This window comes from Thunnus thynnus, chromosome 16 (genome assembly GCF_963924715.1).
Source record: "Thunnus thynnus chromosome 16, fThuThy2.1, whole genome shotgun sequence".
NCBI classification, from domain to species: Eukaryota; Metazoa; Chordata; class Actinopteri; order Scombriformes; family Scombridae; genus Thunnus; species Thunnus thynnus.
This window is the reverse complement of record NC_089532.1, coordinates 19625701-19651807: the sequence shown is the minus strand read 5'-3', so window position 1 is coordinate 19651807 and position 26107 is coordinate 19625701. Positions and strand designations below refer to the sequence as shown.

Here is a 26107-nt window from a genome sequence, read left to right as displayed (position 1 = left end):
ACTGTTTACCATCTGGCTGTGTCAGCCTGGCAGGTCTGAGTCAGGGCAATAATTGATGAGAGCAGAGGGAGCAAAGGCACTGAGGGGCCCGCCTCATGGCCAATAACATATCAGTGGCCCCTGTGATTGGCAGCTCCTGGTGTGCTGTCAGGGTCTTCAGCTGCAACCCTGTAACTCAGTATAATTGTCCTCTCCCATTCAGCTCTGCCTTGATATGTCATCAGTTTGCCTTGCTATCTGTCTACAGAAATGAAAAAGTCCCACTTTGGCATATTTTTTTCCCTGGAAAACAAACGCTGAATACAAGTGACTTTCATTAATGTTGGGAGTTCGTTTCAAGATATTCAGCTGTTTAACATGACATTTGTTTTCTTCTATGGGACAACCACAGTGGACTTGCCTCAACCTTAGAGACAATATACAAACACACCATGGTTACGCTGTGACAGCAGGCCAGCTGCTGCCTTTTTCCTGGAACGGCGTGTGAAATCTACATTCAACCTAAGGTTTCTTGTCCTTGTATCAAATCAAAGGGCATTAGAAGAATCGAATGGACACACAGACACAAGATTGTTCTTGCTGAATACAAATGCATCCATTTAGTGCTTTTGTCCCCGCAGGAGTTGTTATCCCCCACTGCTCAAATGACAAAGCTACCTATGTTAAGATGTTATGTAACCGCGAGGAAACAAAATCAGATTGTGTTTTGTTGTGATTTGATATTTGGACATGAGGCGGAAACAAGAAATCTCAAAAGAGGTCTGTTATAATGGTGACATGTTCCAGGGAAGGCGACGTCTTTTCAGGTTAGAGATTATAACTTCATTATGTTAATTGTGTCTTAGCTGCCAAATTTGTTCGGGGAACGGAAAATGAAGGTCGCCACAAGTTGCATGCTGTTTTTCACAGTGCAAGGCAGGTGATAGCCTTTATCACATCATTCTCAGGTGTGCTCAATTAGCAGGGAGAAGATGAAGTAGTCCATGGAGGATGAGGGCATGTTGAGTCACTGGTAAGGAAACATTTTTAGTTTCGATGAATGGGCCTTGTTGAATCTGGTCCCGTATGAACGCCATTTCCTACCTTGTGCTTATACACTAATTTAGTCCCAGGTGTTAGTAGCTAAGTGGGGTTACCAAGGGAGTTAAGCACAGTGTTTTGTTTCCATTTACAAGTTTTTCTTGAGGAACCTTGAGAGATGTGTTGATTTTGTCACACTGAAAGTGCATTCTCCCCAAAGATTAATTAAGACATTTAGGGCTGCAGATAACACCTTAACTTGACACGGGCTTTAATTTCTAATCAGGCATTCAAAGTGGCTCCTGCTTGGGCCAGGTCCGCAATGAATGGGAGATCAGGTATTTACCATGACATCTCTGCTTTATTGCATACATGTGTCCAATTAGCAAGTCTCATGGCACCAACTCATTCACATTCTGAATATTTCTCCCACATTTCATTCATTTCTGTTCAGTCCATTTTCACATTGTGTGAATGGATGATAGACTGGTTTTATGTTATGCACAGAGACATACTGACCATGGCTTCTGTAGGTCTTTGACAATATGCTGTTATTACTGTAGCGATAACTAAGTAATGTTACTGTCACTTTTGGGGTTGAATTAATCTAATAAAGTATAAAAAAAGTATAAAAATTACTTCATTTGTGCTGTACAATGAATGCTCAGCAACTTATTCAAATGACAAATATGTGCATGCTAAAAGACTTCATCCAAACATTAAATTCATCAGAAAATGTAATTATTCTGTTTTTATATGGTTGAAATAAAGATTAGATAAAAAGGTATATATAGTACTCATACAACTACACCCTGTGAACTACAGTATTTCAGATCTGGATAGTCTATTAATCCTGCACTGTGTCTTATAACAGCCCTAGCAGAGACTGTCAACCCACATACTGATAATCTGCAGTAGCCAAAAGTTTTGGGGCCAACACAATAACTCAAACACATCTCACGGCCTGCCTGCAAGGTTGGAGTCCAGGCAACTCAAATCTATTTCTGGATGAACTGTCCTCTGACAAAGCAGCCAAAGTCTCAGAGCATTCAAACTGGAACACCTGATAAGAGAGTTATCAACCCTCAATGTTTGTTTTACCAGTTTTATACTAGAGGTGGCCTCCTTTTTGTTATAGAGTTACCTTACAGTCTTTAGTATGTAATTCTGCTGACAGTCGTAGGTGTTCTTATGATTGTATCGAAATAGTGTAGAGTGCAACAGACTGGAAAAATTATCTAATAAAATTAAGCCCACTGTGTAGGAGGCAGAGAAAGAGGCAGCCATAAGTGTGGTGTCATGGAAAGTGTGCTACAGTTAATTATTGTAAGAGGTGACTGGAAACATTGGGACAGTCACAGTCAAGAACCTAACTGCACTTGCATGCATGTTTGAAATGAAGGACCACATCACCTCTACAATACAACACAACTCTTGAGACTAAAGAGTTAAATGGCCCACTGGATGCAGCTAAGCAGCAACTACCACAGCTTGAGGCTGAAGCCACAAAGGCTCCTCCAATGGACTCCCATTCAAAAATGGTTGACTTCTCTCTAGAAATACCAGGTCAATAATCTTTTTCAACAAGTCATTATGGTCTCAATTGTTAATTATGGGCACTCTAATAAGTGTGCTGGTGGTCATTTTGGAAATGATTGCTCTTTTAATAAGATTTGAAGATTTGCAGTAGGTTTGTTGTGCCATGTGGGTGCTGATTGACTGTGATTGACAGATCACTCACCTGCTGCCCCCCCCCCCCCCCCCCCCCCCCCCCCGTTGCAGTTTTGTGGTAAGTTTAATATAACTTCATTATGATACCTGCCCAGTTAGCACAATTAGGCTAAAGTAGCTCACACAAGCAAAAGTGTGCACCAACCAAGTCTCCAGTAAGCTAATGTTCCTGTCGGTCCAAGGTAACGGGCATGTTTCCAGAGCGTGTGAGGCAACACCCCGTACTCCTTATCTGGAAGGTCCTGGCTCCAAAGATGGCATCAACTGTAAGTTCATACCCCTTAATACAATGCTAGGTAAATCTGGCCAAAGCTGGCTCCCTACAAAAAACATATTTGGCCCCCTGATGAAAGGTGAATTTTTCCCTTCTATAGATTAAATCAAACCTTTTTCATAAATCTATGGTAGATAACAATGTAAGCACAAGGCTCATGTAATACCCAATAAATATGACATCTTAAATATTGCATAATTTGGCCTATTCCACCAGAACAGATTTGTGTCAATGACAGTACTTCAACTATAAATGAAGCAGGCCACTGTTTATTGCATGAGGATAGGCCAATTACATGTCTAGTCACAGTATGTTCATGATTATCAGTCATTTTTTGCCAGATCAGTATAAACATAAGCTGCTGTAACTCTGTTATGCCTCATAATGGGAATAATAATAAAAGTAAAACCATTTTATAAATCAATTCTATTCTTGACTGAATTGAAAGAAATAAACAAAAAGAAAAATATTAACATATTAAAAACATACTGGGCTGTTCTCTCCATGCCTGCACAACATCTGCCCCCCAATAAATAGTGCTGAAAAATGTGTCCCATGGTTGAACCTAATTGCTGACCCCTGCCTGAATACAGCCATGCTTCAAACCAAGAGGTTCAATTTTTGTTTGAAGTGACTTTGAATGTGATACGACTGTTGGCTCAATTGTCTGAGAAACTGATTTCACGGAGAGTTCTGTGATCAAACACATTTTGTAAATGAAAGGGAACAGCTGCAAAAAAGACCACAAAAAATGTAATGAACAGATCAGAGCAACAGCAGCGTGTTGGATGTCATCTTTGAAAGCTCAACTCATCAGATCTTGAGGTGGATGGGCAACAACAGCAGATGACCATGCCAGGATCTTCTCCCAAAATCAGAAACATAGATAAAGTGCGATCATCAACACTGGACAACTGCAAAGTGAAAAAATGTAATCACATAGTCCAACAAATCCTGACTTCTCTTACGACATGCTGGTGGTACAGAGTCAGAATCTGACATTGCTAGTATGGCTCCATCTTTGTGAAGATGTACATGGTGATGAATAGCTCAGCACAGCGTACATGGATCCCTTCAAGGCCAAAGTCTATTACTTCTATTATTTTTCAAAAGTGTACTTTCAGTAAGAAAATGCACAATTTAACAAAGCCGTCATCACCAAAAAGGACCATGATAGTGATTTCAGTTTACTCCAACGGCTTTCAATCTCCAGATTCAACCCAGACGAATGTGGAAGGTACAGTAATGCAGCATGAATGTTTTGCAGAAAATGGTATAAAAATGCAATACATTTACTGACTGATTTATAAATATGCCTCTTCTCTTGTGGAATAGATTATGTGGAGGAAAGAGTTCCTACTAGTGAACAGTTGTAACCCAATAAAGTGGCTGTTTTATATAAATATAGTTCATAAATCTTTAATCATATTCAAAGCTTTATGTTCCATTCAGCGTGCAGGCCTTCTTCTATCAGTAATTCAGTTTTATCATTTTATCATTTTAGCTGAGTTATGACTTCCTTCCCATTGATGATATATACACTTTGAAGGCAGCGCATAAATCCTGAGGACATAACACTTGTGGATCTGGGCATTGTGAAGCTTAATCTAGAGTGGCATCTCTGGCATTATAAGAACTTAAATCTATTGAGACGTTGCCATGATATGACCTTGTCATAAAAAGATGTGGCAATGATATGACTTTATGCTGAAAAGGATGTGTCTGTGTTTACAGAATAGCTTCCATCCAATGAAAGACACGCAGGAGGATGTGCCAGTCTGCTGATGAATTTCCTCCATATTTGGATGAGTGAATGAGGCGCTCGCTACTGTATAAAGGCCCTGCTGAGGGTTTGATGAAGCCGGATGGTGAACAGTAAGAAAGGTGGCAATGTTTCTCTCACCTCCACTGTTTGGCACAGTTTGGGTCCTGCTGAGATTTATATTAGCAATTAAAATTAAATTCTGGTCTTGTGGAGTAGAAACAGCTGCTTGACAAAGCATGCAAGAGAAAAATGTTTAAATTTGGTGCTTTTGATGTCAATAGTGGTAAATTTAGTAAAATCAAAAATGTATGAGGGGTCTAAGTGAATTGAAGAAATGTAAATTATTTAATTCAACCTGAAAACACGGTAATAGAGCAGAATTACCTGTGTGTTTAACAAGGCACAGGAAGGAACACCACTATATTCAGAGCTGTTATGATTTATGCTGTGAACTGTTATATTTAGAGGAACAGTTCATAATCACAAGGGCGTTTGACATTTATTTTCTGTGTTGCTTCAGAAAGCAACAGGTAATCATGCTGATATTGTCATACAAATAGCAGTCTTGTCCATAAATCTAAGTTATAAAAGGGATCCAAGTCAGTGAGAAGACTGGATTGTTTGACGAAAAGCCGCCTCACCACATGAGCTGGGCAATGTTTTTAGCTCTTCACTTCAAGAAGCTAATAAAAACAAGGGTTTCGCCTTTTTCTTGTGGAGTTCATTGGATTTACCATTTTCCATGAAAAAAAATCCTTTAGGCAAAGTCATTGTTATAAAACCTTGAGAGGGTCAAGGTACAATAGTGGAGCATAATTTGAACTTGTTGCACTGTATCATGATTTGTGGATGAAGCAAACTGTCCGCAGAAATAAGGGGTTGATGGATGTAGCATTTAAAAGGCATGTTGGGGAGAAAAAAAGGTGAATGTTAATTTTCTCTCCTTCCCTTTGAAGCAAGATCTCAAAGACTGACTTCAATCTTCCCTCAAACCTTTGGTAAGAATCCTGATAACAATATGGTCTTGAATGTAAATAGGACTCAACACAGTGCACTATTCATTGATTTCACAAAATGCTGGATTGTCCTTCCCATTCTATCAGCAGCAGGAATTTGTTTAGTTGATTTGCCTCAAAGAAAAGTGAAAACGTTGCATTTAAGTTAACCTCACAGACCTCACATGAAAAACACTGGCCATGTTTTTCTCCTTGAGTAATTATTCTGTTCAAATAGCATATATTTCTCTCCAGGCAGAGAGTGCTTGGGCTGAATGGATGCTGCCACTGCAGAATGGTCCTCAGACGTTTGTTTCCTAGGCAACGTGGGGAGGGCATGTGGAGAGGGAGGTATAAAAACACTGGCAGCTCCTCTCCGAGTCTTACTCTGAGGTAAATGCACTCACTGTCAACACGGAAAGCTTCGGAGAACTTGCTACACACGTTCTCTCCCTGTTTGTCACCTTCTTCTTTCAGCACAAATAGCTTCTCAAGAATGATGCGACCAAAAGATTTACGCCAGGGCTCTGGCACCAAGACTTTCCTAGATGCCATGCATGGTGGTAAAGTTCACCTTGCACGCTTCATCCTAGATGCCTTGGATGGACGCATCATCAACTCTATGACAGAAAACAGCCGAACCCCACTCATGTACGCTGTCTGCCTACAAGACCCCGGGACCAGATCCAAGTTCACCCGGCTGCTGCTGGAGAAAGGGGCCGATGTCAACTGTCAGGATGAGGATGGTCGCACAGCCCTGAGCCACGCCTGTGAGATGGGTCATCTGGATGCGGTCAAGCTTCTAGTGCAGTTCAATGCAGATCCGGACATCTCTGACTCCTGGGGTAACAGCGCTCTGATGTATGCTGCCTTTTCTGGGCACAGCCAGGTTCTGGAGTTCCTGGTTCGGGCTTTCAAAAGACTGGGACTGAGGCTGGACAGAACCAATAATGCCGGTCATTCAGCCATCGAGGTGGCCAACTTCTTTGGACACAACCAGTGTGTGCAGGTTCTGAACTTTCCTTGCAGAAGGAGCGTAGGCACCGATGACCCACTTGCTGATGTTGGCACCAATGGAGATGGAGAGTGCCGGCTGCCCAACAGGCTCCCCAGGCACATTCTGGAGAGGTTCTCTAAGCAGCTGAATAGCAATGAAGACCAACTGCCTGGGGTATTTCAGAGACAACTGAAGATTGGGGACAGCAATGGGCTGTGGAACCGCTTCAGGTGTCGCAGGAGCCAGTCTCAAGAGGACAACCACCGCCACAGCTGGGCTCTGCCTACTCAGCTCGAGAAAAGCCAGATCGAGGGGGATCACAGTGTTCTCTTCACTGCCAAACAACTGCAAAACTGCCAGCTTAGAGTGGTAAGAGGGGCTAAAACACTGAACTCTCTGCCTGAGCCAAGCCAGAAAGATGTCAACCGAGACGCTGGACTCCAAGAGAAAACACCAGAGAGTTTTCCTTTCTGGGGAAAAGCAAAGTCATTTAACTTGGACCTTCTGAGCAGCAGAAAGCAGTCCTATCAGGGTGATGTGCGTGACATGAGTCTATCAGCCAGCAAATTAAAAAGAGCCTCGCTACAGGATGAGAGATGCCTGATAGACAAGATGGAATGTCAAGGGAACACCCGGGACCTGACAAACAATGCTGACAAAACTGTATCAGTGCCGAAACCTCTTTTAAACAGCAAGAGTCAGCCCGTGAGAGTGCTCGAGGAGAATGTAAAATCACAGAAAGAAGAGGTTGATGACATAGCTCCATCAAGCAGGAGAGAACAGCAGAAGAGGGGAAGCTTTGCCCCGACCGGCAGACACAACAAACTGCTGTTTGCCAGAGGGGAGATGGAGTCAGGGAAGATCCCCAGCCACACGCCAGGGTTCATGGGCCTGGGGACCAGACTGCTGCGTCGATTCACCGCACCAGAGTTCATGAGGATGGTGATAGACTGCTCGCCGGGCTCTTCAAACGGCAGAGGAAGGATGTCCCGCTCTGAAACCTTCCCTCTCTCTCACACACATCAGCAGGTCAACAGCCAGCCGAGCGTTGACAGCATCAGCGGGGTGAAGTGTGAGTTTGAAAGCTGCTCGTCTCAATCCACCCTCGATTAGAATGAGGACGATGTCAAGCAACAGAAACGGCTGGTAGTGACACTTTTACAGCATTTACAATTCTGACAATGCAGTTTGATAGCTTGGTGATAAATTCTATATACTGACAGAAATAATAATACTTATTAACTAATGCTTATGTTTAAGTTTATTGGTATTTGCAATGTTCATTAATGAAAATTCAGATGTTTCAAGCTAGGTTTTGCTATTTTATCTTTAAAATAATTTATAGATTAACCCTACCAGTCTGCGAGCTACCGAATATAATTATTATAGTTTCACATATATGAGATTTATATTGTACAAAAATTTATTGTATTTGATATTGTTTCTGTGTTTATAAGAAATAATGGATGTATTTTGCTTAAATATATTCAGTGACAGTGCACTGTATGATTCATGCTGAATACCTAATAAATGCCTTAAACAGCAGCCCATTCAACCTGTATTTGTGCATGTGTGTGTGTGCGTGTGTGTGTGTGTGTGTGTGTGTGTGTGGGAGTGAGGAAAACACAGGATTAAAGGAATTCTTATCAAGCTGAAATCGAATATGCATCATTTATTAATTTATACAAAATTAAAATAATGTGTAATTCTCTTTTTCATGAATGATCCACACAGAGATAGAAATACATGAAACATGTCAACATGTATCCGTGTCAGAATACAAAGACTATGTGCAAAGTGTTTCTCAGCAGGTGGACGTCCTGCAGCATCACATGCCAGGCCTGTGTGCTTTATCTAGGCAAACAAATGCAAATACAGTCATACACATCATGAGGAGCAACACACACATCTTGTGGTATTTTTTTTTAAAAAGTCTGTCACAATACAAAGAGGGTTGTATCAGAAGCAAACACTGAGATGTCATCACACGCGCACCCATGTGCTCACACACACACACACACACACACACATGCACACACATACACACACAACTATACACTCACATTTCAGTAAAGAAAGTAAAATTCTGAATTCATCTCATATAATTTACTGCAATAGATCAGCAGGTATAAGGACCTAATATTCAGTGTTTTTATTTACATTATTAATTTATCTGCTTATGCTTCAAGTCCATAATTAATAATGAAACCTTATTTTCAACTTCACATCATACAAACAACCCACAACACCTTTTTGAAATAAAGAATAAACGTGAAAAAGAGGAATATGGTACTGGTGATTTTCCAATAGCCCAATAATAGCAGCTGGGCTTTCATCTACCCATTTATTATGCTAATAAAGGAGAATTGTCTTTCACATCCCAGTTTGGTCCATATTCAAGCATTCACATCAGGCCAGGTGTGCCTCCGTTTGGCCATGCAAAGAGTCTACTGTCTGTGTTTGTCGAGTGTACTGACAGGGTTGCTGTCCAGTTTCCATAACAGGGAGTGTGACTGTGCAGAGGTAACATTATCCTTCTTTAATATTGTCACAATGAGCTACTGTGGTTTGAGCCTAACACCAGCTCTTTAAGCTTCACATGGCTAGCAATAATGCCCACTATGAACACTATAAAGGATCTTCAGAGTAGCACATGTTCATTACATATAGTTATGTGGAATATTGACTTTCAGTTGATATGCACCGTGTTGTGTTGTGTTGAATCCCACTGAATGTTACAGGAAGCCAATCAATATTCGGATCGAACCGAATTGAGAGGTGAGAAATTGCATGCTGCCCTTAACTCACTCCTAAAGTGCTTCTCTCATGCCCGAGACCATGCGGTGTCTTTCAACCAAACTTGCTGTCCTTGCCACCATCACTCTGGTGGCAACACGCTGTCTGGGTCTGCTTCTCTGGAGCTGATTGCCCATTGGCTAGGGTGTTAGAGGAGTTAAACCCCCCGGTGCTGGTCCTCATCTGAGGCCTGGACAGGTCAGACTGAAGGTGGGTGTTGGGGACCGGGAGCCCCACAGGGTCAGCAGCGGGACATGCGCTTGCGGTACTGTTCCACCAGCGGGACCAGGCACTGAGGTGAACCGCTCTGCAGCAGGAAGGGATGCTCCAGCAGGTCAGTGGCACTGGCCCGCTCCAGAGGGTCCCGAGTCAGCATACGGTCCAGGAAGTCCTTTAGAACTGGGGAGACCTGGACCAGAGGGTGGGGCAATGGGCATATTAAAACACCACTATGAGATGATAGAGAACTGTACTGAACTTTTAACTTTTCAGCGAGGTGTCTGGAATCTACAGAGCAAGATGGATGCTGTTTATGAAAAGACATGTTGCTGCCGTGTTTTTACTGTCTTTACTGTTTTTACTGTACTGTATATCTTGGAGTGAATGTTACCAGAAAACCAGGCAGATAAATCCTAAACCAAACCCATCTGTATGGCTACCACAGTGAGTAAGTGAGAAAATATGTTATTTGTAATCAAGGGTGAACTGACCCTTTAAAGAAAGAAAGCGTTGTGAGTCTGTGAATGCGTATCTGCTCCAAACCCTCTGTGTGTTCACATACCTGGCTGACATTTCGAACAGTAGGAGCAGGCTCGTCCCTCAGTCTCTTCATAGCTGCAACAGGAGTTTCACTGAAGTACGGGGGCTCTCCATCCACCATCTCCACCACCATGATACCCATCGACCAAACATCCACCTGGAGCACCATCACACAGTAAAGTTATGTACCAGACTATAGTGGCTGTTTTACCATGTTCCAAGATCCTAGGCCACTCTGCAAAGTATTTTAGTTTTGACCTGTTAATTAAATCCCAGAGTACTCACAAGTCTGCAGGAGGCAGGGAAAATGTTGAATGAAAATTTATTTGAAGACACATAAAGCCTGTGCCATGACTTGATGTTGTATTTCAAACTGTAACACACACATCATCACCCACTATCTCAATGTACACATTAAGCACATTGTACACAGCTATACACATTGTACGTTACATGTTGTACATGATCAAAAACACGTTTCAATCCAAACTTATCTGCAGATTACTCTACATCCTAGTAGCATGTTTTTAGGGCATTATTGCACAAGCACAATAAAATTACCTTAAGGCACAATCAACTGTCACAAACACCAAAAATGTATGTTCTTGCATTCTAGCACCCAAGAATACAAAGGTTGCAAGCATTTACACCTATAATCCTGAAAATACATTTGACCTGTACATATACTGTGGATTAACTGTTGCATGAAGATAAACAGTACTGGAACATATATGGCACATGACCACAACAGAAACAACCCACCTAAGTGGCTCTCACATGACATTATAGCACAGATTGCCACTGTTGGCATGTATGCTTCGTGACAGAGATCTCCACTGTTATCCAGCATGAGTGGATTTGAGTGTGCAACCTCCTCACCTCAGTGCCATATGGTGATTTGGAAATGACCTCAGGGGCCATCCAATAGGGTGTCCCCACCAGAGACTTCCTCTTAGGGATATCCTTACTGATCTGGGCACAGAAGCCAAAGTCTGAAAGCTTGACCTGAGGGGGACAGGAGAGACACCTTATTACAATGATAAAACTTGGAAAATGAATGAAAGAAAGAAATTCAGACTGAGTAATAACATATCATACCCTTCCGTCTAATGTGAGTAGTATAGAGTCGCTCTTGATGTCTCTGTGGATGACTCCCTGTGAATGGAGATAGGCCAGGGCTTGCAGAACAGCTTCACACACTGTGGCAATCTGCTCCTCACTCAGCCTGTGGGACAACAGAGACATGAGCATACACACACACACACACACACACACACACATGCACACATGCACAGATTGTACATTAACATTTCATCATTCTGCAGCTACATTTTTCCATTATGAGTTACGACAGCTCTGAAAGTTGAAATTCATGAATCACCGCACATTAAAGGCAATGATAAAGAGTGCAAGGTTCAAAACAACAACTCCCACACAGCAGAATGACTAACAAAACATGTTCATTCCTCTACAATGTTAATCTGTCTTCAATATTTTACAAGTACATCATAAAGAAATTAACAGCCATGAGTCAAAAAGCCAATTTTAAACAGCTAGCAAGGTCAGGTGCCCACTGAAAAGGAAAATGACACAAGGTAACAATTACCCAACAGAGTGCTGTATTCTCCAGGACATTACTCTCATTATAGATAAAAAACAAACCTTCTAAAACTATATTAGGAAAAACACTTCCTGCATAATTTTAGGTAATTACACTGCTTCTGAATTTAGGAAGATGTTAATGAATCTAAAAAATATATGACACCAGAGTGCAGCCAGAAAAATCAATGAAGCAAAAGAGTCTTATTTCTAATTGCACTGTCAATATATTGATTATATTCTTTATATAGTCTTTAACAAGCAGTGGCTGTGACAGCTGGCTCATTTTATATGTCATCTGGCTTGAGAGAAAATTCTTCATCCCTTTGAGTCAAGAGATCTGACCCTTGGATCATCCTATGGAGATCGAGCCAGCCATCTGTTAATAATATAAAATACATTGACAGCTCAAAACAAATATACCCCAACAGACTTCAACTCCATGCTGTTGGTTAATATGTTTCCCTTGTTTTTGATGTATGCATTGCTGAACAGTGTCACAGTGTTGGTAAATCATATTTTCACCCAAAATTAACTTTCTACATTGCATCTAAACATGCACAAATTTGATTATGTTATTGGATTATTACTTTTCCTTGGAGAAAGCATCAAACTCGTACTGTGCAAGAGGACTGAATGACAGCCTTTGTGAGTCTTTGTGCTGCTTGGATCAACACTGATCATTCACCACTTAATACCACACTACCCCCTTGTGGTTGAATTAGTTATTAAAGATGATGACCAGACAGAATGCACTGCATGCAGTTTTCTTGTTTTCTCTTCATACCTGGTCTCAGACACAATGTTGGTTAGTGCTCCACCCTGCAGATACTCCATGATAACCCAGAGTTCCTCCTCCACCAGGGCGGACTTAAACATCTCCACCACGTTTCTGTGCTGATAGTCCCTCATGATTACCACCTGCAGAGCCCAAAACATTTGTCAGTCACATATCATGACTTCATTAGAGATGGTAAACACCCAAGTCTTTCAAATTCAACACCCCCAGTGTGAATTGCAGGGTTTCTGATGACATCATCAGGGTTATTTGCTCCCTTCATATCCACAGAAGACATCATACAACTGTTACACCAGCTGAGGAGTAGTCCCTATGATAAGTAAACTGATCCTCCTGACTAAACCACAAAGAACAACAGTCTTGAACTCTCAGATATGTTGCTGTAAATGAGTATTGAATGTGTGTATGTATATTTTAGAGTTATTTGTGTTTGTTTGTGGGTATCTTTTTTGTATTTAGTTGCATACCGTACCTCATTAAAGAGCAGTTCCCTCCTCTGCTGCCGCCGCAGGTCCATCATCTTCACCGCCACCTGCCTGCCGCTGTGCTTTTCTGTAGCAATACACACCACCCCGGTCGAGCCCTCCCCAATTTTCACAAAGTTCTCCAGGTAAGAGCGTGGATCGCCCTTGTCTACCACCATCTGCAGGGCAGCTTTGAATTGTTCATGGGTCACCTTTGGCGGGTCTGGTGGTGGTCTCGGTGAAGGGTGTTGTGGCGGTCTGAAGGCAGGGGAACAGGTGCCTGGAGGACTGGTGGCTAGTGAGCCTGTAGGGGAGGGTCGAGGTTGGGATGGGCTGTCTTGCCGGGGGTAAGGAGGATTGGGGCATCCAGAGTGTCTGAGGAAAGGGTCCGGCCCATTGGGTCTCAGTCCCATGTTAGGAGACAGGCCCAGGGTGTAGCTAGCTGAAGAGCGCACAGTCCGCTGGGGTCTGATGCCACTCACAAGGGGACTGCTGGTGCCAGTGGGCAGGAAGCCGGAGTGGTACCTCACTGCCGACTCTGCCTGTACGATATGAGAAAAAGGATGAGGAACATAGAGAGAGAGAGAGAGAGCTGAAAGGGAGTTGGCTGCCTGCCTGGGGTTCAAGACCTGCTTTAAAACGGAATGTAAATCAAGTCCTCCCCACTCACTCTGTATCCACTTCACCTGATATGACCCATGTAAAGATGTTGCTATAGGGACCCGAATGTCCCGCTGAGATCTTGCCAAACACACCTTCTCTCAACATTAACAACACCTGCATTGGCACCATAAACCCACATGTCATATTTTAACACTAGAATTAGATAAAATACCCAACCCCAGAACTTTAACCACCTTTAGCGAAAAGCCAATCAATATGCTGCTTCTATAAAGTTTCCACAACCTAAGCGTGAAAATGATCCCCAATGATTTCTTGACAAAATACTTGTATTTAATGGATTCATGGCTGAGCACTAATAATATAATGTACATAACATTAGCAGAGATATGCATATATTGTCTGTTCTATGAATAATGTATTATCGGTGCACTTCATGGCCACAAAGATGTGCAAAGAAACTGCTGTAATGTCAGTCTTACTTTCAGGTCATAGGAGGAGAACGGCCTCCCTGGGCTGTTCTGGGGGTGCATGTACATCGGTACGTTGGGCCGGAGCTCGGTGGTGACTGTCCCTTGATCTCCAAGTGGCTGCTGTACAGTCATAGCTGGGCTGTAGAAACACGCTATAGGTCTTTGATTTGGTGGCATTCCCCTGGGCAGCTGGAAATCTCTCTTCCATATCACTCTCTCCTGAGGGCTGCCAACCTCACTGCTCATATAAGACCCGTGGCTTGGCATCTGGATGTTCTGAAGCTGAGCCAGTTGTGAGGGTCCCTCCAGGGAGCTGACACTGACTTCATAGGTGGACTTGGCCTTTGGCAAGATCCCGTTAAGTTGCAGAGTGATGCTCTTTTTCATACCCAAGTAGGGGGTGTTGGTCTCACTGTGGATGTTCCTGGCTTTGTCTCTCCACTGGTCCTGAGCCACATCCTCATCATCCTCATCGTCCTGGGTCAGGCCCTCATATTGGTAGGTGTCTCCCTCGTTCACTTCTCCCAGCCTTCCCAGAGACTGAGCTCTCTTCCTGGCTGAGGGGCTGCTCTTCCTCAAAGAGTTGGAACTGGTCACAGACAGACGGCTCATATCATTGATCATAGCTGCGATGTAGTCTCCGTGACCGATCATGCTCCCACGCACAATGGTCTGAAAGAAGAGAGGCGTTTATCATTGCATCTCATTGCATATGCCATGATCAAACTATAGAAAGATTTCGGACTGAAAAGAATAATGAGGGTGACATAGTCATTGCTCAGAGCCAAGTTAAATTTAGACTTGAGAATCTGTAAAGGACATCTTTGTCATTCTCCAAAGACAGCAACTTAAATCATCTCCTCAGTATTATGACAATACACTGACAAATATACTACGCAAATGTCTCAGGAGACACACTACAAAGATAGAGCCTCTATAATTGTTTCAGTGTTGCAAATTCATATATAACAATGAACAGTTTCTACAACCTTTAAGATGGTAAGCATTTTAAGCATGCATGTAAAAGGCAAGGGGCTTAAACCCTCCCTGATGGAAAATGATAAGGCAAACTTCAGATGTTTTGCCAGAATAGAGTTTTACTGTTGCAACACTAAGAGAGAGTACATGGTGGCTCATTAGTCAGTCTCAGGGTAGAGTCATGTTCAGTTCACAGCCAGTCAACAGCCTCTCTTGTTTCTGTCGTTCTGTGCCATTACAGCTGCACAGGGGGTAGAGGTCAGATGACATCTCACCTAGCACCTCTCAGAGAGGAGAGAACAGCAGGTGATAATGGCCTTGGTGAGATATCCTATTTTAGAAGATGCTGTAATAATAGTTTGAAATGACAAACATTTTTTTCCTCTTTTCCTGTTGGAATCAGAGCTGATCTGAAATCTGAAACCGATTTTTGTGTCATCTTGATGACGTCATTAAAACCATTAATCTGACCGAAATGCTGATATGATGGTTCTCATATTGCACAGCGCCAATCACATCAAGGCGGTTTGTGTTTTCTCTATTTTTTTTTCTGGAGGGACATAAACAGCATTGACAGTATGCTTCTTGAAGCGTAGAAATCCTGAGATTTGCAGGCTTTATCACTCACTGGCATTTCCTTTGCTGTACCTGCATTTTTTATCCCTTCTGCTTGACATCTGTGGGAAGGCACATAGACTGTTATTAATTGCCTGCATGGAGTAATAAATCTTGTGGCCCCTCTGAGTATTCAACATTGCACAGTCAGTGTACACAGCAGGGTCATTAGCCCAGCCCCATGATAGATAAGAAGACAAAAAGATGGGGAGGGGAGTAGGCCTTCTACATTGTCATCACTGGATTATGGCATTTTCTGAGACAGCAGGATCCCTCTGCAGCACCGAGGGACACTTCCACTGCATCAAAACAACAAGCAGCTATCTTGCTTCAATCTCTTTGAGATTAAAGCTAAACCTTTGGAATAACAACTCACTGTGATAGCTAACTGAGGGCATGGTCAACGGTGTGCAAGTCATTAGTGGATTAGTTCAAGGTAAGGTGAGAGAATCAATCAAGAGTTGAATGGAAGGTGTGGTATACCTTCTTTGGCCGCAGCTCCACCTCTGTGATCCTGGAAGGGTCCACCATGGGTCTGGGCCTGCGCAGGTTCTCTATCAGGCTTTGCCATTGGGTTGGCAGGCCCACAAAGCAGCCGCGCTTGGCATCAAACGAGGTGTGGACACGGTGCTCAAAGTTCTTGGGCGCTGATATCTCAGGCCTCTTCTTTTTCTTCTTGCGAAACATCCTCAGGTCCACAAGGGCGGCAGCCTGCCCACTTCAAAATGTCCCTGTAGAGAAATGAATTCAGCCTTTAATCAACTGCACCCAACATTACATACAGCACATGTTGAAATAACTGTAATCTTAACATTTGAATATAAGCAAATTTCTTCTGCCTCAGTAAAAAAAGATGTGGCCCCTGACTGACCACTCCTTTACTCTCCACTTTCTGACCAGCTTCATCCAAATGAAATCTGCCACTAGATGATCTTTCCATATGGGAACACTGGGAGAAAATATTCAAATGGCTCATCTGAAAGCGGTTTCATATCTGAGATGTGTATGTCCACGCTGCCTCACCGGCTGTCATGAGCTTGTGCCTGAGAGAAAGGCTCCAAGGAGGGCGGATGGATTTGTAAGCACATGTCTAATGAAGGATATCTGGTCAATTAAGGCTTATTCATTCTCTGTGCCCTTTTACTGATGAGCACGCGGCAGGGCTGGCCAGCGCCCACAGGCTTTCAGTGCATTAGCAGGACAACACATAAACACACACTTTTTGACACACACACACACATACACAAAAACAAATATACTATGGCAGGATATCCTTCATAACCCCTTTATAACCCTTTCATATTCCATCCTAATTAGTAGCTCGTGTGTCCTTGATTGCAGGGAGGGTAACCACTTAATCCTTGGATGGATGGTCCTGTGTTTGGCGAGCCACTAACTCGGGTTTACTGTATGTTCAGCTTTATTTTCCATTCAAGTGCAGGGAAATAATTAAATACATTACATCTCATTTCCTCAGCTGCACAGCTGTACTGGGAGATAATCACTCACATCTAAGTCTCATGATTAGTATTAATACTGTTTCATGTAGCTCACTGTATATGGAGAGTGCCCTGGCATTTTAGCAGAATGTAGAGAAACAATCTAACATGCAAAAAGCTAACACGTACTCTATGTGGCCAATGCAGAGGCCGACAAGGTGCCCTGAGAGGACCAGATACAATCTCCCATGATGCACTGTGAAATGGTGGGAGTTGAGGAAATGAGTTTTGCAGCTGTCCGCAGCTCAGCAGGCGATCACGCCGGCAGCCTCTCCTCTCCCCACCTCCGCCCTCAGACCAGCACGGCTCTAATCGGCATCAACGGCGCCTGTTATGAGCTGTATCGGTGACTAACCACGCCACTGGCCCCACAACATCACCAGAGGGTAAAAAGAGGTCAGGGCTACCGGTCACATCAGCCATACCTGCCTCTTTGAGGAAAGTTGGGGATAGGACAGGGGGAAGGGAGGAACACTGCTCGGAGAGACATGTCACCCTGAGAGGATAACTCAATCACGAGGCTAATATGTTAAGTGTTGCATAAGCGTATCACTCTGTGCTCTCCGTATGTACATAATGTGGTGCTGGGAAGGACTTTAATTCTATCTGACAGGGACATTATGGTGTGAGGGCTCTCAGAAGGTGGGGGAGCGAGGGACTGGGGCCAAGACTTCAGTCAGACCTGGATGTATTAGAGAGACAGGGACCCAGTTTCCTTTCTGCAGACACAGAAAGGCTTTTAACCAACAATTGTGGCTGCTTTTTGAATAACGAACGCCTGAGAAAACAAGCTGCAAAACAGAAGATTATGATCTTTTCCGCTGCACAAGAGACTGCTTAGATAGCTGTTTAACGTGCAGATGTTGGCATTGCCTGAACAAATATTTACACATAGCGCTCATGTATCCTTTTACAAGCAGATCAATCAATATTTACTCATGAGCGAAATGCAAACTGCTACAGTCCTCCACTGCCAGCAATAATGGGGCGATACCAACACAAATAGGACGACTGCTTTGTCTGCTACTTTATCAAGCTTCATCAGTTCAAAGCAGCAGAGAACAGAACATACCACAGTATTCATTATTCATTCTGGACCACTGTTCCCCTCTGAAGACTCTGGAAATACAAACTAACCACTGTGATACTAGAGGCAAGTAGAAACACACACACATACACTTTGTTGATTCATGCCCCGGCGAAATGAATTGAAAAGTTGATGTAATTATTGATTTACAAGCTTTAATCACATGCAACTTATATTGACCCCTCTGACTCTGCCAAGCTTATGACTGTCTTGATAACAATATTCTATTGATTTCTAAACCCATGGTATAATACGTATGCACAGAGCTGAACTTACACAGTGCATAATCACGCTTTCTGGTCACATCCCTCGAAACTGCAGGGACTTGACCCTATGCCTCAGTGGCTTGTCTTGAATCTATCAAAGTGCTGAGGCAAAACTCATCCAGCTGCTGTCAGGGATATCAAGAGGATGAGGTCACTCCGAAATTGTGCTACATTGGGTATTTCCATCTCTGCGACTGTGTGCAGGAGCAAAAAATTAAATGCATCCAAATGCATGACCTGAAAACACACAAAGACAGAAAATCACAAGCAAAAAAGTCTGCTTGTATAGTCTGACTAAACATGAACCTTCAAAAAAAAAAAAGAAGAAAATTAAGCATGCAAATGTTGAAAAACAGTAGATCCCATTTCCCTGCAGAGAGTCACCACTTAATCACAGAATTACATTCTTACTCCAGGCTAAAATGAAGGTCCAATCACAGCCTTACCCCCCAAATGGATAAAGCTTCTTCACCTGGCAGCGCGGCCGGGCCTCTCATGCCATGGAGAAATGCAACCAGGCAATCCATATGTTTCCCACAGACAACATGACTGAAGCGGGGAGGGCATGTTCACCTTCCTCTCATGTTCAAATCACCCCGAGCAAGAGTTGTGGATGAGTGGGAGGGGATCGAGAGATAAGAGAGATATTGGATTTGCTCGATGTTAGTGCTCCGAGCTCTGTTGAACGATTTTTTTTTTTTCCTATTTGCCCTGATTTCTGCTTCTATCTTTTTGGTTGGCGTGCATGCAGAAATGGAGTGAGTGTGCAGGTGACTGTGCTTGCAGGATTAGTATGGTGTTCAGTCCTTCACTGATCTAATTTTAGGACACATCACACACACACACCCCCCCCTCTCTAGCACCAGACACGTGTTTATTTTGTACAGGATTCATGTCAAATAGTGAGGTGAGGGTGGGAGACGATGGAAATGAGGTAATCCTCTTTTTGTGTTTGTCAATGCATGTATGAGCATAATCCAGCTATACTGAATTACAGGGGCCACGTCTATTTCATAGTGGCATAGATAGCATCAAGGTCTTAACTGCTGTTTTTGGACTCTGCAGTGCAGTAGTGAGGGCTTAGAGATTGCTCTTCTATCAGCTTCATTATGATGACCGTTTTGCCCTTTGAGTGTAATGAGACTGCCTCTCAAGAGGGAGGAGGGGGGTCTTGGTTGGTCATCTTTTCCTTGTGCTTTGTAAAACACACACACACATACACCATCTGACGGCATTAAAAAAGGTACACAAGCGCCGGACGTGACCGGACAGTACAATAGCAGGAGCGTTTATGATTTAAGTTGATGTCTGCTTTCTCTTTGAAGTCACCTCTGCAGACATGGAAAGATTGTCAATAGGAGACGACAAGTGATGTAATAAGCTGCATTCAATGACGTGGAATAACACGTTGCTTCCATGAATATTTCATGCTAGGGGTCTGATACATCATGCACACAAAAGTGCTTGGAATAGAAGGAATGTTGGAGAATGGCACGCTTCTACTTCTTCTTCTGTAAAGTCACACATCGCGAAAATGTGACCACAGACGCAAGCAGGGTTTTGTAAATCGAACATCGTAAAAGTAAATCGTTCTAAAGATAGGGCATGCATGTACTTGAAGGAGGTTCAGGAGCTTTCTCAGTCTTTGATGAATTTGTATCTCTGATAAAAGCTCCACTAAGGGTTAAGGACAAAATGTAGAGCACACCCAAGGGCATGTGAGGTGACTGTTATGGATTACTTTCAGTATATAGTTCATGACAAGCCAAGTACCACAGGAAGTTAGAGTGCAGAAAGTATGCGAATGATTATGTTAATAAATGGTCAGAGGCAAATAATATTCAATGAACTTGCCAAATTCTGTATTTCTATTTAAGTCTGTAACATTGGAGCTTAAGCTGGGATGACCCATATTCGTCCAGCGAGTTCACTGATAGTGACATATCTTGGGGTATTTCAAATGTCACATAACTCACAGCGATGCGTCATGTGTTGGATTTCACTCAAACCTCGCATGAAGTAATGCGAGTCAGAAATGTTTCAAAGACGCAGGGCAATCCGATTCTGAGAAAGTAAACAATCAAAGAGCTTGTCTGTCATTTTCTCATGCACTGGATGAGTAAGAGGAGACTTCGGGATAAGTCTAGTAAAATATGATGTCTGCGTCCAACAATGTGGGCTGTCAGTTCTTCAAGGGCAGACGTCTGCGCAGGAGTGCACATCGGTCCTGTGTTAATATTGACAGGAGGAAACAAGAAATGAGAGGTCAAGACAGGAGGAGAAAGAGTGGGGGGGCGGAAAAGCAGAGTCTGGACACTCAGATGTAGAGACAGAAGAAGGAAAAAATAAAAGCTATCAATGCCTTCACAAATAATGTCTCACATGCTTTTTTTTGTCACAATGTTGTGGCCCTCTCTGTTCTGAGGATGTAACCTCTTTTCTCCATAATCTTGGCCGGCTTTATCTGCAGTAAACAAGCCACAGTAAAAGGGGATTTGAGGACAGGACAATTGCATCAACAGAGAGCATACATCACTCTGTCACCTGACATATTGGCACTGATTCTCGGGGATGAGAAAATGGACAAGAAAACTAGTTTGCTCTGCGCTGCAGCGAGCATTAATGTGCAGTAAAAGCTATAGTCTCTATCTACTCCAAATACCTTAACATAATGACATTGTAAAAGCAACACTTCCAGTGTCCTGGGGCTTTTATGGGATGTTCTATTGATGCTGACACATCACCAGAAAAACACACACTTAACTCAGCAAGTATGCTTGTCCATGCAGTGTAACAATATGTATGCTGAGGGCCCAAGTCAGGAGAGTAGGGATGCAGCACTGACCAACACTCTGTTTAATTAAAGATCCTCTTGGCTCTCACAAAGGCTTTGAACAATTTGACGCCGTGCTGATAGAGATGTATGATCAGCCTGGACAAATGGTACGAGCCCATCTCTTCTCTCTTGGGACTAATTTATTGATGCGCCAGGCCTCTGTGCAAGCTTAACTGTACATGCATGTGCTTATGAAAGCTTTGATTTATATTTTTTCAGCCCAGGCCTCAGCGTATCTCTCCCAGGGGCAAAGCGGCAACCATTTTTAACCTCAGATTCCTTTGTGGTATCAATCTGCACCCACTCGGCTGCCCCTCTCCATCACCCAGCATGGGTGCTGTTTCAGCCCAGAGTCGGGACTCATGGCATGTTGTCCTAATTTGGACTCAGAGCCTGTTTTAATCCTTAGTGCTTGCCGTCTCACGGATGGCGGCTACGCTAAGCTGGTAATGCACACTGTCCCCTCCTTCGGCTGACGTGGACATGACACGAGCGTTCCTGAAAACAATCATGAACAAAGCAGGGCATGTGAAAATGATGTACCACCTACACCTTTGTGCTGTGTTCATGTGAGGCTCCTATCACTTCCTGTCAGCGTCCCTGTACTTATATTAGTGTTTGCTACCAGTTTGAGTTGCACTTGTGAGCCTGTGTGTGCGTACAGGAAAGATGGGCGACATGAAACGATTTGGGAGGACACAGGAGTGCACACATCACCCTCAGTGAAGCAGATGTCCAGCTGTCTGTGTGTGTGTGAGTGTGTGTGTGTGTGTGTCTGTGCACCAAAGAGACCTTCTCTGTCACCTCCTCTACCCTTTCCCTCCTCCTTCCCCTTGAATATCAATGAGTAACCTGAGACACAGACACATGGTAGTTTTAGACTTGCAGATCCTCAGTTACATCATCATCAGACTGATGAAATGCATAAATAAAAACACTAAATTTGAGGATGCTGCTTGTGTTGATCACTACTGAATCTGTGACTCTTTTTGATTCAAAAATGTCACAGAGCAGTTAATCCCTGATGTGTTGTTAACATGGCACATGCCTGGATAACAGTCCCAACTCAAAACAGGGGGTCAAGTGTAGTTTTTAGTAGCAAGTGCATGAGTGTTGTGATGCTGCCGTGACGAATGAGAGTAATGGTGATGTGAAAGCATTGGACTAAAACTAAAATCTATACACTTCTTAAAAACACCTTTGCCTTACATTGATTTTCGCTGGAGACTAAGCATCGAATAGACAGACTTTACAAACCTATTTTCTACAACACTGAGCAAATTTTTTGCTTCTTTATGTCTTAAATTCAGAGTCAAACAGATCACAGATCAAACATCGCCTCCCACGTTTATGCAAACTCTCTTACAACAGGTTTTCCAGCCATTGCATTCACTGATCAAAGTGGATGTTTTTAAGAAAATATCACGTCACTCTCCTCTCCTGTGCCTGTTTTCCCACAGCATTCATCTACTGAAGTGTGTATACAGCAGTTTGAAATCCTCATGCACTGTGGTAGGACCAGTAAGATCACCTGAGAACTCTACCTACACACACACACACACACACATACACCAGAATACACAATTATAATAAACAGGAAGCTTCTGTCCACAGTGCCCAATAGCGATGGCTCAGTCTGCATTTGTCAAGTGTGATCCATCTCGAGAAAGACGACCTCAATGTTTCAGGGACTGTTGTGGTGTTTTCCTTGAAATTAGAGGTGGAGGACAGTAGCGACAGAGACAGAAAAGGGGACTGAGAGGATGTGGGGATTTTTATAGGAGGAGGGGTGAGCAGAAGGTGAAGGCTCTTCTTTTGAGATGCAGTCACTAAACGCATCCAGCAACCTTCTCAGTCTTCCTCTCTTTTTTTTCCTCTGTCTCCCAGCCCCACATCAACACCTGGCTGCACTGCATTCTGCTCACATCCTCAACACCTCCTTCTCCTCTTCCTCCACCACGGCTGATGCCTACCGACGGCATACACTAGCCTGCTCTTTATCAATGACGTTAAGCCTCTTTTCCTTTTTTTTTTTATATCCCCCTATCACCACTACCCCCTCCTTCTTCACCCCCCTCCACTCTCCTCGCTGTGGAGAGAGGAAACAGGGCTTTGGAGGGATAAATCATTGTTATAGGAGAGAGAGAGAGAGAGAAAAAAAAAATCAGTCATCCCCCTTACCTTGCCGTCCAGTGAAGAGGAGAGCCTCTCTCCTCCAGGAAGGATTGGAAGCGAGAGTGCGCACATAAACACTGGCATACACTATTATACGCTCACATTTACACACACATACACTCACACACGGACATACACGCTCTCTCTCTCTCTCTCTCTCTCTCTCTCTTTCTCTCTCTCTCATGCACACAACGACGAGGAGGGCTGGCTCTCAAGCAAGCGCGCACTGCAGGCTGCCGCTTGCCTGGGAAAGCCTGATGCGTTCCTCCCTCCAGGCAGGCGCACACACTGCCATCTCAAAGGCTCTTTGTTGGGGCTGATTCATCCCCGGTTCTGTGGCTGAGTGCTGGTCCGTGTACCGGTGCCTGCTCCCGGGGACACAGGGTGACCGTACAAAGGAGGGACAAAGCCATGAAGAGGAAAGGCAGCATCCAGGAGGAGAGAATATCACGGCCCCATACAGCTCCTTCCATCCCCCCCCCCTCTCTCCCTCTTCTTCTCTGGCTTCTCTCTCTCTCTCTCTCCCTCTCTCTCTCTCTGTCACACACACACACACACACACACACACACACACTCTCTCTCTCTCTCTCACACACACACACTCCCTTCCTCCCACCTCTCTCTCCCTCTCTCTCTCTCCTTCTCTCTGTCTCTCTTTATCACTTCCCTCTTTCTCTGCCTCCTCCCACTCCTTCAATGGGCTGTCTTTGCAAAAGGAATTGATAGCAGCGTGTGCATGTGTCTCTTACTGTGTGTGTGTGTGTGTGTGTGCGCGTGTGTGTGTTTTAAGCTGGTTTCCAGTGACTGTAAGGAGAGGAGAGCTCCTCTACACCTCATCATGTGGGATACCTTTCATCCGTGGGCCCGCCCTCCATCCCCCCCCCCATCCTCTGTCTCCTTTACACGTAATGTGGGTGACATGAGAACACGAGGGTGCTGCTGTTCAGCCATGGAATGACAGAGTCAGGGATGGCAGATGGGGTAGTTATATCTCTATGTGTGTTTGAGTGTGTGTGTGTAAGGGTGGAGGGGGCACAGTGTGGAGCTATTTCTGTAGAGAATCCTCATCCTCACAATCTCTTTTGAGACCACAGTGACCCCCCCCCCCCAAAAAAAAATCTTTAGGGGATGAAGACACAAGAAACTGAAGTTGCAACGCTGCCCCGGTCCTACATCTGATCCAGCATCCTCATTACTTGAATGAAACATTCCCTTCTCCTTTCACCACAATCATTTCCTGAATAATTTATACAGCAGCTACGACCAGACACAAAGCAGGAAAATGTATTAGGGTCAAGTCATGCAGAAACTGCTAGCAGAGTGAGCCAGATTTGGGGCATACATGATATGCTTGCAAAGGCACTATAACAGGCTTAAATAATGATGTTCCTCCTTACACATCAAATAAACTCAAGTGAAAAAAGGCTCCCTGCAGGGGGTATGGCTTACACGACCCCTCCCTCTCTTTCACTTGTCAGCATTATTGTCACAGATGTTAACTTGGCTATATTTTACTGCCTCGCATGACTTATTTGCCTGATTTCCTTCGAGTTTAGAGCTACAAATGGTGATTTTGCTGTTTACTCAGGCTATCTGAGCCATTTCTGTACTCATACTTGTATCTCTGTGTTGCCTGTATGAAGTAAATCTTAATTAAGGAAAGGTCAATTGGTGACTCTTCCATCTGATTTTATGATAGGGCTTATGATGGAACTTGGCCTTTTTTTTCAATAAATACAGTAAATGCACAATATCTCATAAAGGGGACAGCATGACTCTTCTGCCCTCCTGTTCTACTATTGACTAGGAAATACATTTTTGATTTGAAGAAGAAAGCAAGCTTGAGTTTTGTGCCTTTTCATTTATTTATCAGACACCATTTTATTTACAATGGTGTACACTAAGGTCAGGTCTAGAAAAAAAGATGGAATTATTCAAGTTATTATTTATTTTTTAATTAAAAAAAAAAAAATCTTTGTTTTGGTTGTTCTGGATATGTGAGCTATATATAATTTGTTTATTGTCTCTGTAATCAAATATTTTATTATTTGTCATAATGGCGAGATATTATAATGATACACCAACTTAAATTTCTGTTCCGATCATCACAGGCTAAATGCTTTATTTAAATGTATTTTAAGCTTTACTATCAGGCTTGACGACCCCTGCTGCAAACACTGACTCAAACTTTGTATGAATAGAGGTGAACTGGTTTGTAATGTTAAAAAAAAAGGCTCAGAATGACAATAGTAGTCTTAAATCACAGTGTCATTAACAAGGAAGCCCAGAGGCTGCATAAAGTGATACTGCCTCCATTTTTTGCATTTCAATTCATTCTATTGTTTAGGATGAATCTGT

General features: G+C 43.3%; 2 protein-coding genes across 3 annotated transcripts; one reads left to right on the top strand and one right to left on the bottom strand.

The window, feature by feature from the left end:
• Positions 1-406: 406 nt before the first annotated feature.
• On the top strand, positions 407-8343 carry LOC137199489 (uncharacterized). Of its 2 annotated transcripts, none has more exons than XM_067613814.1 (5): positions 407-1012; positions 4760-4909; positions 5747-5788; positions 6041-6178; positions 6263-8343. In XM_067613814.1, exons 4-5 carry the CDS (start codon positions 6081-6083, stop codon positions 7893-7895), a joined length of 1731 nt encoding a protein of 576 aa, XP_067469915.1. In that variant the 5' UTR covers positions 407-1012; positions 4760-4909; positions 5747-5788; positions 6041-6080; the 3' UTR covers positions 7896-8343. The 2 variants fall into 2 exon arrangements, with proteins under 2 accessions (XP_067469915.1, XP_067469917.1); XM_067613816.1 differs by lacking the exon at positions 407-1012 and adding an exon at positions 1026-1358.
• A 122-nt stretch (positions 8344-8465) lies between these two features.
• LOC137199990 (serine/threonine-protein kinase PAK 6) lies at positions 8466-24367 on the bottom strand. The gene is made up of 9 exons (XM_067614634.1): positions 23756-24367; positions 16370-16617; positions 14303-14965; positions 13208-13741; positions 12724-12857; positions 11436-11562; positions 11217-11342; positions 10360-10494; positions 8466-9987 (listed from the first exon to the last, which is right to left on the bottom strand). Exons 2-9 carry the CDS (start codon positions 16571-16573, stop codon positions 9820-9822), a joined length of 2091 nt encoding a protein of 696 aa, XP_067470735.1. The 5' UTR covers positions 16574-16617; positions 23756-24367; the 3' UTR covers positions 8466-9819.
• Between the last annotated feature and the right edge of the window lie 1740 nt (positions 24368-26107).